This window comes from Panicum virgatum, chromosome 1K (assembly GCF_016808335.1).
Source record: "Panicum virgatum strain AP13 chromosome 1K, P.virgatum_v5, whole genome shotgun sequence".
Classification (NCBI taxonomy): Eukaryota; Viridiplantae; Streptophyta; class Magnoliopsida; order Poales; family Poaceae; genus Panicum; species Panicum virgatum.
The window spans coordinates 33,756,885-33,771,427 of NC_053136.1; the positions used below are offsets into that span (position 1 = coordinate 33,756,885).

At 46.2% G+C, this 14,543-nt stretch overlaps 1 protein-coding gene across 1 annotated transcript; it reads right to left on the reverse strand.

The window, feature by feature from the left end:
* Positions 1 to 4,641: 4,641 nt before the first annotated feature.
* Positions 4,642 to 9,986, reverse strand: LOC120703491 (protein ADP-ribosyltransferase PARP3-like). Its single transcript, XM_039987602.1, has 18 exons — positions 9,671 to 9,986; positions 8,759 to 9,108; positions 8,470 to 8,665; positions 8,258 to 8,368; positions 8,115 to 8,172; positions 7,930 to 7,999; positions 7,642 to 7,816; positions 7,427 to 7,560; positions 7,092 to 7,332; positions 6,862 to 6,989; positions 6,603 to 6,679; positions 6,369 to 6,529; positions 6,073 to 6,282; positions 5,899 to 6,001; positions 5,713 to 5,795; positions 5,481 to 5,630; positions 5,213 to 5,395; positions 4,642 to 5,113 (listed from the first exon to the last, which is right to left on the reverse strand). The coding sequence occupies exons 1-18, from the start codon at positions 9,671 to 9,673 to the stop codon at positions 5,042 to 5,044; spliced, it is 2,505 nt and encodes an 834-aa protein (XP_039843536.1). The 5' UTR covers positions 9,674 to 9,986; the 3' UTR covers positions 4,642 to 5,041.
* Positions 9,987 to 14,543: the final 4,557 nt, after the last annotated feature.

Genomic DNA, 14,543 nt, shown 5'->3' on the forward strand with positions numbered 1-14,543 from the left:
GGTATTTTTTATGCTCATTGTCCATTGGTGAATGGATTATATGTTCTTGATCTTGAGGATAAATCTGTCTGTAACATTAATACTAAGAGGCTTAGACCAAATGATTTGAATCCCACTTTTATTTGGCATTGTCGCTTAGGTCATATAAATGAGAAGCGCATTGAACAACTCCATAAAGATGGATTGTTAAGCTCATTTGATTTTGAATCATTTGACACATGTGAGTCTTGTTTGCTTGGAAAGATGACCAAAGCGCCTTTCACTGGTCAGAGTGAGAGGGCGAGTGACTTGTTGGGACTTGTACATACCGATGTATGTGGACCAATGAGCTCAATAGCCAGAGGTGGTTTTCAGTACTTCATTACTTTCACTGATGACTTTAGTAGATATGGCTATATCTACTTAATGAGGCACAAGTCTGAATCGTTTGAAAAGTTCAAAGAATTTCAGAATGAAGTACAAAATCAATTAGGCAAGACAATTAAATTTCTGCGATCTGATCGTGGAGGAGAATATTTGAGCCTTGAATTTGGTGATCATTTGAAGCAATGTGGAATTATTCCGCAGCTAACTCCGCCCGGAACGCCTCAATGGAATGGGGTATCCGAACGGAGGAACCGAACCTTGTTGGACATGGTTAGGTCCATGATGAGCCAAGCTGATCTTCCATTGTCATTTTCGGGTTATGCTCTTGAAACTGCTGCGTTCACACTGAATAGGGTTCCAAGTAAGTCTGTTGAGAAGACACCATATGAGATATGGACTGGGAAGCGTCCCGGATTATCTTTTCTCAAAGTTTGGGGATGTGAGGCTTATGTCAAACGTTTGATGTCAGATAAGCTCACTTCAAAGTCAGACAAATGTTTCTTTGTGGGGTATCCTAGGGAAACCAAAGGATATTATTTTTACAATAAGGCGGAAGGCAAAGTGTTTGTCGCTCGCAATGGTGTTTTCTTAGAAAAGGAGTTTCTCTCAAAAGGATTTAGTGGGAGCAAGGTGCAACTTGAAGAAATTCAGGAAACACCCGAAACTGTTTCAGCACCCACTGAAGATTCACGGGATGTGCAAGATGTTGCACAACCCGTAGTTGAGGCACCAGCCCCACGAAGGTCTATAAGGGCACGTCGCGCTACTGACAAGCTCAACCTCCTTATTACGGAGGAGCGCCTTGTATTATTGATGAAAAATGATGAGCCCTTGACCTACAAAGAAGCAATGATGGGACCCGACTCCGACAAATGGCTTGAAGCCATGGAATCCGAGTTAAAATCCATGCATGATAATCAAGTTTGGAACTTTGTCGATCAGATTGACAGTGTAAGACCTGTCGACTGTAAGTGGATTTTTAAGAAAAAATTAGACATGGATGGAAATGTTCACATCTATAAGGCACGATTGGTGGCGAAAGGTTTCCGACAAATTCAAGGTGTTGACTATGAGGAAACCTTTTCGCCCGTCGCAATGCTAAAGTCTGTTCGGATTCTCCTAGCAATTGCCGCATATTATGACTATGAGATATGGCAAATGGATGTCAAAACCGCTTTTTTTAATGGACATCTAAGTGAGGATGTGTATATGACACAGCCTGAAGGTTTTGTCGATCCTAAAAATGCTGGGAAAATATGTAAGCTTCAGAGGTCCATCTATGGATTGAAGCAAGCATCTCGGAGTTGGAATATTCGTTTTGATGAAGTAGTCAAAGGGTTTGGCTTCATCAAGAATGAAGATGAGCCTTGTGTTTACAAAAAGGCTAGTGGGAGCGCACTTGTGTTTCTGGTCCTATATGTGGATGACATATTACTGATCGGAAATGATATTCCAATGCTTGAAGCCGTTAAAACCTCATTGAAAAAGAGTTTTTCGATGAAGGATTTAGGAGAGGCGGCTTATATTCTGGGTATTAGGATCTATAGAGATAGATCAAAAAGGCTAATTGGATTGAGCCAAGACACGTACATTGACAAGATATTGAATCGGTTCAATATGCAAGATTCCAAGAAAGTTTTCTTGTCAATGTCACATGGCATTACTCTAAGCAAGAGTCAGTGTGCTACGACACCTGATGAGCAAAAGAGGATGAGTACGATTCCTTATGCTTCAGCCATAGGGTCGATCATGTATGCTATGCTTTGCACGCGCCCAGATGTTTCCTTTGCTCTAAGTGTTACGAGCAGGTATCAGTCAGATTTCGGTGAACCTCACTGGACAATTGTAAAGAGTATCCTTAAGTATTTGAGAAGAACTAAGGATATGTTCCTAATATTTGGAGGCGAAGATGAGCTCCTTGTAAAGGGTTACACCGATGCTAGTTTTCAAACAGACAAAGATGACTCCAAATCGCAATCCGGTTTTGTTTTCTGCCTCAATGGTGGGGCAGTGAGCTGGAAGAGTTCCAAGCAAGATACGGTGGCTGATTCGACGACAGAGGCCGAGTATATTGCAGCTTCCGAAGCTGCAAAAGAAGCTGTTTGGATCAGAAAGTTTGTTTCTGACTTGGGTGTTGTTCCTAGTGCGTCCAGTCCAGTGGACCTCTATTGTGATAATAGTGGTGTCGTTGCACTAGCAAAGGAGCCTAGAACAACTAAGAAGTCCAGACATATACTGTGAAAGTATCACCTCATCCGTAACTTTGTTGAGAGAGGTGATGTGAAGGTTTGCAAGGTGCACACGGATTCAAACGTTGCCGATCCGTTGACGAAGCCTCTCCCACAACCAAAGCATGAGGCGCACATGAGATCTATGGGTATTAGATACTTACATCAGTGATTCTAGTGTGCGTGGGAGATTTTGTGTCATGAGTATGTTTATGTAATGATAAATAATTGTTATTTGTTCCATGGATGATTATTTTACATTGATTATCAAGTATGTGACTTGTTCGTGAAACTCTTTGTTGAAAATGATATGATTCTAAATTATCCCTAGTCTATGTCGTTGTGTGGGACAACAACAACGTTGAGACTAGCACATGCATTAATTGATGATCATGTTTCACGGATCATGGATATGGAGATATCGGATTAATGATGTGGACACATGTTGGTGAACATGGTGTTGGATTGACCCACTCCAAGACAATGTTGGGATTGTTATTTTGTATGTGCCATCAGTTGTTCTTGAGTGTTATACCTACTGAATCCTTAGACCTGAGATCGCCATTGTTTCTCACTGTGTGTAGTGGTGCATCTTGGGGCTGCTAAACGCTACTCCGTGACTGGGTAGTTACAAAAGCAGCTTACAGGTATGTCATGAAACATGGAATGGGATGTGAGCGGATCAAGATGGAATTTGCCCCTCCTAGATAACGGGAGAGATATCTCTGGGCCCCTCGAGATAGTTGGATTTGAAAGTGCATGGCCATGCCAAAGTGATTAAAGAGTTAATCATGATGACTAAAGGTTAGTTATGAATAGAATCCACTATTAGATCGAGAGAATGGTCGAGCTATCACAAAGGTGGCACGCATCTCGCTTTGAGCTTGACTGGTATCGTGTGGCAAAGGGATCGGTGTATGAGTATATCTATGGTTCGGCCGATATGATCTTTATGTGTATTTGTGAGTCACTATGCCCTGCTAGGTGCCGCTATTGACTTGTGATTCGGAAATGATTTCCGATCACGACCACCTACACATGAACCTAACGGGTCACACACTTAAGGGGTTTGGAATGTTGGAAAGGTTGCATGTATGATTGTCTCTAGTGCAAGTGGGAGATTATTGGTGATATGCCCAAGAGCCCATCATCACAATACGGTTTAAAAGCCCAAATGGATATTGATCCAAGAGGGATTAGGGTTACTAATGGGCCTATGAGATAGAAGCCCATTAGTACGCCCTATATATATGAGGGAGGGGCTAGGGGGGCGATGACCTGAGCCGCGCCACCTGCCTAGCCGCCGCCCCTCCCTCTCTCTCGGCCGCCGCCCTTGCCGTGCGTGCGGTGCTAGCACACCGACGCCCGGCGTTTCATCCCCGTACGTGTGGACTCCGTTGAGGCGCTGCTGCGACTGCTGCGCTGATCGGCTGCTGGGATCAAGTATGAGGAGCTCGGTTCGTGGGACGTGATCGACTACTTCCTCTACATCGACGCGCGACTTCTTCCGCTGCGCTGCGCGTCTAGTGGTAACGATCTATGATCTTCTACTCGCAAGTATCTTGGGTTTATGCGGTAGTGATGCTAGCGTAGCCTACCCGTTTCCCTACAGACAATTCACTCATCACAATAGGACAGTAAGATTCGTCGTGCAGTCTATCGGGAAGTAAGATTCGTGCAGTTTATCCCAGTATCTGGTGATTGTCCTCTCAAATTTTCAGGAGAAACCGCTGCAATGAGCATGCTGCAAGGGACCAGTACGAGACTCTCTGAGCGCATCCACACATAACCAGCCAGGTATAAATTTGTACGCTTGCATCCACGGAGCACCTGATCATGAATCATAATGCCAAGTGCCAAAAGACATCGAGTGCTGCTCCGAAGCATAATGATCATGGGCGATACGAACAGATGCGAAGCTCATGAGCTCAAACTGCTGGACCGAGCGTGCAGAGAAACAGCCACATGACACTCATACCGAAACATACAAATTCCCATCCTCTCGGAAGGATAAGGAGGAATCACCGCACTGGACATGTAATTTTCGTTTTCAGAAGATACGAAGAGATTTCAGAAGCATACTACGAAGAGATTTCAGAAGCATACTTCAACAAAGAGTGCCAAACTGAAGCCGTGCTAACATCCAACACAAATATTTACATTCTGCTGCAGCCACACGGCCTGCAACAAACGGGGCCTTACAGGCGCCACTAGCACTACTTACCCACTAGAACCACTACTGGTTTCTATCTTACCACACCAACAGCGATGACGGAACAACCAGAACGGGGCAGCCCAAAACGTAACACAAGCTCCCTCACAGTTGTCACAGAATGCATTGTCACCGCTGTGGTGCCCCATGCTTCACAAGCACGGACCCTACCAGCTCACAGTAACACCACGCACCGACTGCAAAATGCGGTGGTCCGCCGGTTCCGGCACTGGCTTCACTCGTCGTCCGCCACCACCTCCATGTTCTGCTCCTCGTACTTCACCCCCACCAGGAAGCAGATGCTCACCTGAAGAACCGAGCATCTCAGTTTACAACTATGGCAGATGGGGAGAGCTACCAGGGGAATGACCAAACTGTTGACCAACCGGAGCAGAGCAGAACGTACCTGCTTTGGGTTGTACGCAGCGTATTCATTGTACTCTAGCGGGCCATTCTTGTTCCTGGACGGCACCAGCTTGCCGCAGGGGACCTTGACGCCATCCCTCCAGGTGAAGTGCTCCGACTCGTCGGTCGTCTTCCTCCCGACACCTTTGACACCTATTTTCTTCTCTTCGAAGCCTTGAGCATCCTGTTGTTGAAACAAATGAGCATCAGTGTTCACTCAGGAGCAACAAGCTCAGCCTACTGAAGCAGAAGCAATGCAGGTCTGGTACCTCGGCCCCTGGTGTGCCAGTCACTTCTGTGATCTCGTCCCCCAGAGAGGCCACAGCCAGGACCAAGTACCCTTCTGGACGATCCACCGCGGTGAAGCCATAGCGGGCAGCTTCAGCTGCTGCATCAGAACAGACTATGGATTTGCCAAACTGCGAATGTCACATAAATCATTTAGCAAAGCACTCGAATCTTCTGATCAGGAGTCAATCACATGAGCAATGGGTTGCTTACCATGTACCCTGGCACAGGAAGGTGACAAACAGCAGGCAGAAATCCTTTATGTAGATGCCTAAGCAAGTTAGAACTTCTAGTTCCTGGGCGAGACGAATGCCACACATTAAATAAACTAGTTTGCACCAATGAATCATGGTCATTGATGATGATTCAGGACATTAAGAATCGAGCAAGACAACATACCACACCAGAGAAGAACTTTGTTTGGTAGATTCTTTATTTTCTCGTAAGAAGGAAATGCACTGGACTCTACAGCATATATCCTCTCAACAGACACACCATAAACCTGCAAGTAAGTTTATCATTGGACATATTTGGAGGAAGAGGATGTACAGGTAGAGGAGTACAATATCTTACCACATCATCCACCCTGACCGGTTCATATGTTTTCTTCAGGTACCTCAGAATCATCTTGTAATCATCTGAATCCTCGGCTACAGGATTGATCGAACAACCCAGCTTATTGTAGCATTCAGACAGTGGATCATCCAGAGTCGAACCAAACACATTTCCAATGAGATGAGAAGCATCGTTAATATCACGTACTGTCTCCAGACCAGATGCTATCTGCATGCCAAATAAGTTGCAAACATTTCAATGAAATAGATCATGCTGCAAGAATTGTGAGAGTTTCAGTGAAGTAGATAACCTACATTGTATGCAATCTCCTCAAATCCCCTCAAAATGTATGGTCGAGTTGTGGGGAACAGAGTGAACCACTTGTTGCTGATTTCTGTCCAGAAAGCATCAGCTTCTGGGCCAGACTCTGGAATCAATTCTGCATCTTGTCGCATCCGAAGAAGCATTTCCTCCCCTGAAAATTTGAATAACTGATGACAAACTGCTAGCGGCTACATGGACACAAACACAAGCACTGAAGTTATAACCTCTCTTTAGATGGAGATCAGTGAGCATCCCTATGGGAAGGTCAGGCAGGTCCTGGGCCATCTCCATCAAAGAATACCTGTCACAGGAAATACGAAGAATCAGGTTTAGATGAGCCTCAAGAGATGGAGAGCAGAAAATTCAACTGGAGTATTGCATTTGTTAAGATGGCTTCTCTAAGAACCATAGGACATTTAATTTTCAAAATACCAACCCCAAAACTGGATTTTCATCAAATAGGAAAGTAATTCTCTTGGATACCTGTAAATCTCTTGGCCACATAGTTGTTTCACCAGAAAAGAAACAGATGGATCAAGCTTGCAATGTGCTGCTGCAGTACCCAACTGCCGAAGTGCAGCTCCTCCATAACGCACATCAACCCCAACATCCTGCCACAAGAAAAACACACAACAAATCACTTACTAAATCTATGAAATCATGATGAGACATCCTAAGAATGAAACTACTGCAAAGAAACCAGAGCTAAATACCATGTCCAAGGGATACATCATCATACTCTTCTTCTCAAACTTCTTTTCTCTTTCCCAAGGCTCAAACTCATTTCCAGTAACCTCCTCAAATAACCGAACAAATTCTTTAATAGCATCATTGACACGGGTACCAAAATCCTCAACTCTTTCATCTGCCATCTGATCATGACCAATTGGACCATTTTTGTAGAACAGGTGCAAACGATTTTCAGGCACCATAATCAGCTGCATAATGCATAACCTGCATCGAAAAAATTATGAAGTCCTTCAACCAAAGTACAATCTGATAGACACACGCCCAGTATATGTGAGAAACTGAGAATACAAGTCCATACTGATTCATATCACATCCTAGATCACACAAAGCGAAAGCACAATTGTAAATTATGCCATCCTTCTCAAAGATACACCCCCCATCTTTCTCAAGTTTAGAGTCCTTGTGCACTGCTCTCTTACCAAAAAGTTTAACCTGCACAGTCCAATCATTTCTATTGAGAAACTAAATAAGTTTACCAACACAAGAGTAGACCACTAGATTAAGGCAATTTACCTCTGCAGCTAAGGTCTCTATGGCCTCCTCACTTGGATCGAGTTGGCCCAGAGGGAGTCCTCGGCCTTCCGGAACAACATCAGAAACAATATCATAAGCAGCTAAAGGTTGAACTTCCTTCTTCTCGATACTATCCATTATCCATTTCTCGCTAACAACAGGAGTTCCACGCTCCCTGTGCAAGTGCAGTATCAGTTGTAAATTTAATTGACGTGTGCTTATCTACTTATATCACAGCTCAGATAAAGGAATGTGTAAAATACAGAAGCGCATTAGGCAAGGAATTACAGCGCTTCAGCAAATCCTCCAGAGCCACCTTTATCTCTCTCAGCCGGAGAAGCAACCACACAGGTAACACCTGAGAACAGAATCGCACCAACATCATTAAGAATCTGTTGCCATAGCAATAGCAATTATCAAACACCAAACAGATCATACATGACACAACTAAAACAGGAATATATGATACACACCAAGGACGGAATTGTTGACCTTCCCTCCATGCTTCATTATCTGTTCCTTAAAGTAACCCTAACCATGTTCAGGCATCAACAAAATAAGATTCATGAAGCTCAGAAGCATAGGTTGTATCAGTGAGAACGTTAAAAGGCATTACATGTGACCGCGACATCCGTCCAGACAATGCAATCATCATGCCAGAGAAGATGTGGGCCTCTTCATCAATATCACGTTTAGGGAATTCCTTTCCCTCTTGTTGCTTCAGCCACTGCAAAGCGATAAACAAAATACAGATTGCATATGAGAATTCAGTTAACTAAACCCTACTCATGCAGCACCAGATAAATATACAAACTACAGTCTCATTACCTTGTGGATAAAATCATCTTTTATGTCATCAGGAATTTTTATTGGACCACTTTTCCTTGAAGGATTGTTAGTACTGAAAGTGCAGCGTGCCCACTCGCTGTAGTTCCCAGTGCACTTGTATTTCCACTCCTTAAACTCAAGCTGACCACCACATATTGGGCACTTCTCGAGGGGTCCATAGAACATCATATCCTCACTGCAGGCATCAAGAAAATGGTTAGCACTTGGCATGCGAAAGAGATTCTAATCTCAAATTAAAGAACATCAAAACTTTCACAAGGTTCAGTACCATCGTGCAATGACTGCATCCTCTGATCCAGAAGCATCCTGTTCATTGGCTTGAAGGATCTTGCGCATGTCCTCAACAGAGAGGTGTTCTTCTATGGCTTTACATAACTCTGCAAAATCTCTTGCTGCTGCTCCCTTCCCATTTGGCTCAGATTCCTCAGCTTTGAGCTTCTTGCTCTTTGTTGGTGCCTCGGATTCTGCATCTTGCCCCTTATTCTCAGCAGACTTCTTGTTCTTGGAGGCTACATGTTGGCCCTTCTCCTGGTCTTTGCTCTCTGTTTTCTGCTTTTTTGAGGCGACCTTCCCTTCTTCCTGGGCAGCTGCATGAGCCCGTGACCTCGTCTCATGCACCTCCAAGAACATAAGAGTTCAAAATCCTTCAGGTACACAATACTTAAAACTATGCATGACGAATCAGTAGGAAGGAAATACCATAACTAAATAATAACAGAAGGATCTTATATCCGACATGCAGTTTTAAATAATAGGTCATGCTTCACAGCAAGTAGCAATATCTTCACAAATGGGACAATGAGCAATCTACTTTGCCACTATTTCATTCCAACAGTCATGATTGGTGGGACAATCACCGAGAGCAGTCCAGGATGGCAGAAGCAGAACAAACGAAACAGGGACCTGGAAAACCACTAAAATTGCAAATAAGGAATAATCCACACACTTGTCAACAATCGGCAAACCATGCTAGTGAGCTCTACGCAATAAGGCTTGTAGATTAATTTCTTGCAATATACTTAGTAACCACCAAGAACCACATCTGCACCGATTTCCAACCAAGAAAGACAGAAAATGCCAGGAAAAATCTAACAACAGGCTAATCTACTGCACAAAACAAATCTCTACATTCTAGACTAGCAATGTGCGTGGCAGCGGCGAACAGGGCACCAGAACAGACCATGGCGACCGGGCGAGAAGAAGACGGCAGAAAGAAGCATCAGGGCCTCGTCCGTCCCCGTCGCTAGGCATAAATAGGCGTGAGGGCGGACCGGCGGGAGGCGAGCGCGGGTGGGGGAGGTGGAGCGGAGTTCGGCAGAGGGGGAGCGCTTGGGTGTCGCCGCGGCGGGGCTCCAGGTGTGCCCACGGGCGCCTGCCGCCGCGACACGTCGCCTGTCGCCTGCTCCCATGCGGAGCATTTCGGGCTCCGTGAGGTGGGATTCGGGAACGACACGAAGCGGCGGGGGGGGGGGGGGGGGGGGGGGGCATGTGGCCGCGTGGGAGGGCGCCGAGCGGCTCGGATGCAGGTGGAAGGAAAGCGGTGGAGCGGTCGGACGGGGAGCGAGCGGCGGCGGCAGGATGTCCGGTGCTCCAGTCCCTAGTCCGCGCGTCCTCTAGTCCAAACCTCTAACCGTGTGTTTGGTTGGGGTGCTGGGTTTGACCTGGTTGGGTTCGACCCGTTTTTGGGTGTTTGGATGGGGATTGGGGAGGGTTGGAGCCAACCTAAGAGGAATATACCGTGTAGATGTGGGTTGAGTTGGACTCTCAAAATATGGCGGACGGAGCGGCTCCATCCGGGTCGAGCGCGTGCGCACCCGTCGCCTCGACCGCCGCCGCTCGGTCGCCTCCTCCACTGCCGCCCGGACCTCCGCCGCGCCGCCCGGACTGCCGCTACCTGCCAAGCCCGCGCGGGGACCAGGGATGCGCCAGGCCTGCGCTGCGCCTCCACCGGCTGCCTGCCCCAGGCCCGCGCGCCACCGGCCGCCTACCCCAGGCCCGCGCCGCGCCTCCACGGGCGTGCCCGTCTGTCCGTGCAGAGGCTCCCGCCTGCCGCGGCCGCGGCCGCGGCCGCGATGAGTCCCCGACGACCTCGCTCGACGGCACGCGTGCCTCCCGCCCAACGCGCAGCGGCGGCGGCAGAGCAGGGCCCCGGCCTCCCAACACGCGCAGGCGAGGGCACGCCCGCGTCCCGCCCAAAGCGTGGCGGCGGCAAGGCAGGGGCCCCGGGATCCTACTCGCACGCGGCGGCGGCACCCTCCACCTCGCGCGCGCTTCTCCTAGTTCCCGCTCGCACTCGCGCCACGGAGGCGGACCCCTGCTCGAGCTCGCGCGGCGGCGGCCCCTGCTCGAGCTAACGCGGCGGCGGCCCCCTGCTCACGCTCGGGCGGCGGCGGCCACCTTCTTCCCGGTCGCTAGGCGGCGGCGCGACGGCGTCTCCCGGCGAGCATGGGCGGTCCGGCCGATTTGACGCAAGCCGGCGGGTCCGGCGAGGGCTGCGTAGGCCGGGCGGATCCGCTGCGGTGAGGAAGAAGATAGGATGTGACCCTGATGAGTGGGACCCATGAGTACTATAGCAACGTTGTCAAATATACCATCTGACCCTCTTTTCCAATCCCTCCAACCAAACAAAAAATGGGATGGAACCAACTCAAACTGAAACTATTAACCAAACATGAGATGGGTTGGAGTCATCCCCAAAACAAGAGATGGAACCAACCCAACCCACTAGGTCCCGGAACCAAACACACGGTAAGAACTTTGCATCCAAACTTTTTTTCAAAAATCTCTATCACATTAAAAGGAATCTTACTATTTTATATTATTAAATAAAATCTATTTATAAATATTTTTTTGACAGCTGAGTGCTTTTTCGCTAGATGAATCTAATGAACCTAATTAATTCATAATTTGCTACAGTGATGCTACAGTAACCATTCGCTAATCATAGATTAAGATACATCATTAGATTCGTCTCGCAGTTTAACCTCAGGGTTCTACAGTTAGTTTTATAATTAACCTTTATTTAATACTTCTAAATACTAAAAAGTCTGGAAGCCTGTTCCAAAACACCCCCTAATCCTTGCGCCTGTGAATTGTGATTATTGTTGATTCTTAAAATTTGAACAAATCTTTTGCAAGATACTTATAGGAATGTGTATGTATGCACATGTACTCTAATCTCTTCTCTAGCTTTTCTCGGAGACGCGAATGTTCGTGTGATGGTGGTCAGGTGGTGTGTATATTTGGCACATCAGATTTCATAGAGAAAAGGGCGTCAGGGAGCAAGGTAATGTTAGAATAAAATATTGACAAATGTTGTACCTCCCAACAAAGATTTTTTTTTGTCCAGGAAAATTTTGGTTATTATTATTTTATAGTAGATCATTTTTTTACTAAATATTATAAATCTATCTTTTAGTTTATTAAAATATTTCTCGAGACAAATTCTACTCTTGTAACTGGAGCGCCCGATTTCTCGATTCGCTGAAGACATTCCCTTGAGAGTGTTTAAAGTCGGAACATTCCTTTATCTAAAAAAAGTTCTATGTTTCTAAATTACATATTTACAATAAGGTAATGTTTATTTAGATATGTACAATGCAAATTGTTAATGGCTGGGATATCTTATGCGACTAATGTCAAAATAGAAAAGGTGGTAAGTGTTATATTTTGAAAACTTCCCAGTATGTGTAGTAGACGTGTATGTATGCGAGTATGATGTGCGCTAAACGATCCACCTGGTATACTTGTAAATGGTGGAGTAACATAGCTCAAGAAAGATACTTATACAAATTGGTGGGAATTGTTAATTTGGTCCTCCGAAGGGTTGTTACTTGTTAGTACTTAGTATATGCCTTTTTCAAAATATCCGAGCCTAGCATTTGTATCTTGATTGAAATCTTATGGTGCGTATCTGATAAAGAAATATAAAAATGTTGAAAAGATAGAGTTTATTTGTAAATGTACTTTAAAGTTTTTCTTTTTAGTGCTTTCATAATTTATTCAGAGATGTATTGTAACATCCCAGTTTTCATCACGATTAAGGGGAGTGTTAAAATATACAATGCAAACATCTAGAAGATTCTATAAAAATAAAGATAAACCATGGCATAATTTTGTTCACCATGACAAGGTTCTAGAATGCTCCACAAGAATCATAAGAAGACATGAAGCTTGGATATTTTCTTATCATGGTAAAATTTAGAATTTTCTAGAAATAGATATTTGTAGGGAACTTAGATATTTATAGGGAACTTCCTAGAGTGTGACAAGTGTCACTCATCCAAAAGAGTATGGGTGCCTATACAAGGAGGGTGCCACCCCTTGCCATGCCATACTACTCCACTCAATCTCACACACATCCAAGGGCATGGTAGAAGTGAGCATAGGTAGAGTGTGCTAGGTGTGTGTTCCTTTGTTGCTCCAATAAGATAAGCGTATTTATAAGTGCTAGTCTTCCAGTTAAGTTTAGTACTTAGTGTATAAGTTGTGATCCATCGAAGGTTGGCTCTGCCACCCGGGATCACAGAAGGGTATGAGCTTCATCAAAGGTTGGCTCTGCCACCCGGAAGCCAGTTTCATCTGTTGGTAGGCTCTGCCTCCCGGAAGCAAAAGGCGGCTCTGCCGTCAAAAGGACCCGGTACACTAAGTAACTAGAAGCTGACCGACTCTGAAGTGAGTTGGTGTAGATCCTCAACTTAGCAGGGCCACCTCAATTTCCAACGATCACTAAAATAAAACTTATGTTTCAATTAAACTAGTACGTAAAATAATACTAACGTTATACGAGGTATTACATAACTACTAGGTAAACTATTTTATACTCTTGTCTTATGTTAGTACATTCGTTCCCTCCAATAACCAGCATACGCATGCTTGCACCTACGACAAAAATCATCTCGTCTCTTTCCATAAAAGCCTCTCAAGTCACCGTACCATGTCATAATTCCCAGACAATCATGACATCGTCTACCTCCTTTGCCATAACTTCATCATTCCCTGGAAGCCACAGAGTAACCACACCATTGACCTTGAAAAGACCCATCATGGCAGCACCCACATCGCTAAAAATCGGGGTCGCCACGCACAGTGCCGGCCGAGATTTTTTTCCGCCGAACCGCCTCACCCGCTCGCTCTCGCTCGCGCACGCGCGACACGCCGGCCGCCCACTCCCGCGTCCCCACCTCGCCCACACCGCTGCAGCGTCCTCGCCGGCTTTGCCGCCTCGAGGCTCGCGCCTTCAGCGCTGCCACTATTTGCGTTGACGGCGAGCTACCGCAGCCCACACCGTCGCCCGTCCTTGCGCAACGCCGCTGCTGCTCTCCTCGCCTATAAAAGGAGTAAGGCCGTGACGAGCCCTGTCACCAGCCCAAGCATACCGAGCCGCTTCGCTCCGCTAGCTGAACCACTCCTCCCGAGCCCAGCTCACTCACGAAACAAAGCTCCAACAGTTGGCCCTCTTCCTCGAGCTGTTCCGCGCCGAGGTGAGATGGCAGGAAGCTCCCCCGACCATTAACTTCACAACACTAATAAAGGCCCAAAACACCCACCAGGCCGTGAGCACTCAATCCAAATCATTCTACCAATCAATACTGTAAACTCAATATCTCCTTCATATCAACTCCTTTTCACGTAACTCTTTTTGCTTAACTCTCCTCAAATCATATACTATCTATTCCTCCTATTTTCATCTCCATTTGAGCTTATTTTATTGCTTGCTTGTGTTTGTTTGCCGGTTGTGCCGTTTTCACCCATAGATCACGGTTTGACCGAGGAGGAGCCTGCTAAGGAGCCAGAAGACCCGTACCACGAGCAGGGAGCCGCCGCCGCCGACGCGTACGCAAGCGAAGGCAAGTTTCATCGACCCCTACGTGAGCGGTTGCATCCATGTGAGGACGTTTAGCTGTAGCCTGGGTCTGGGATCGATTACATATACCAGTACTTGAGTGATTGAGTGTGCTCATGCATGCATCTGAGTAGTCATGCATATCCAGAGCTGAGAATAGGATACGAAGGGATCTGGCTGAGATCAGGGCAGCTGGGTATGCTGGAGC

Bases quoted from the DNA above. Each gene is read 5' to 3' on its own strand.
- LOC120703491 (XM_039987602.1), bottom strand. The intron at 7,817-7,929 runs GTAATTCCTTGC...GCACTTGCACAG, and splicing joins GGAGGATTTGCTGAAGCGCT to GGAGCGTGGAACTCCTGTTG. The intron at 5,631-5,712 runs GTAAGCAACCCA...TGACATTCGCAG, and splicing joins TTCCTGTGCCAGGGTACATG to TTTGGCAAATCCATAGTCTG.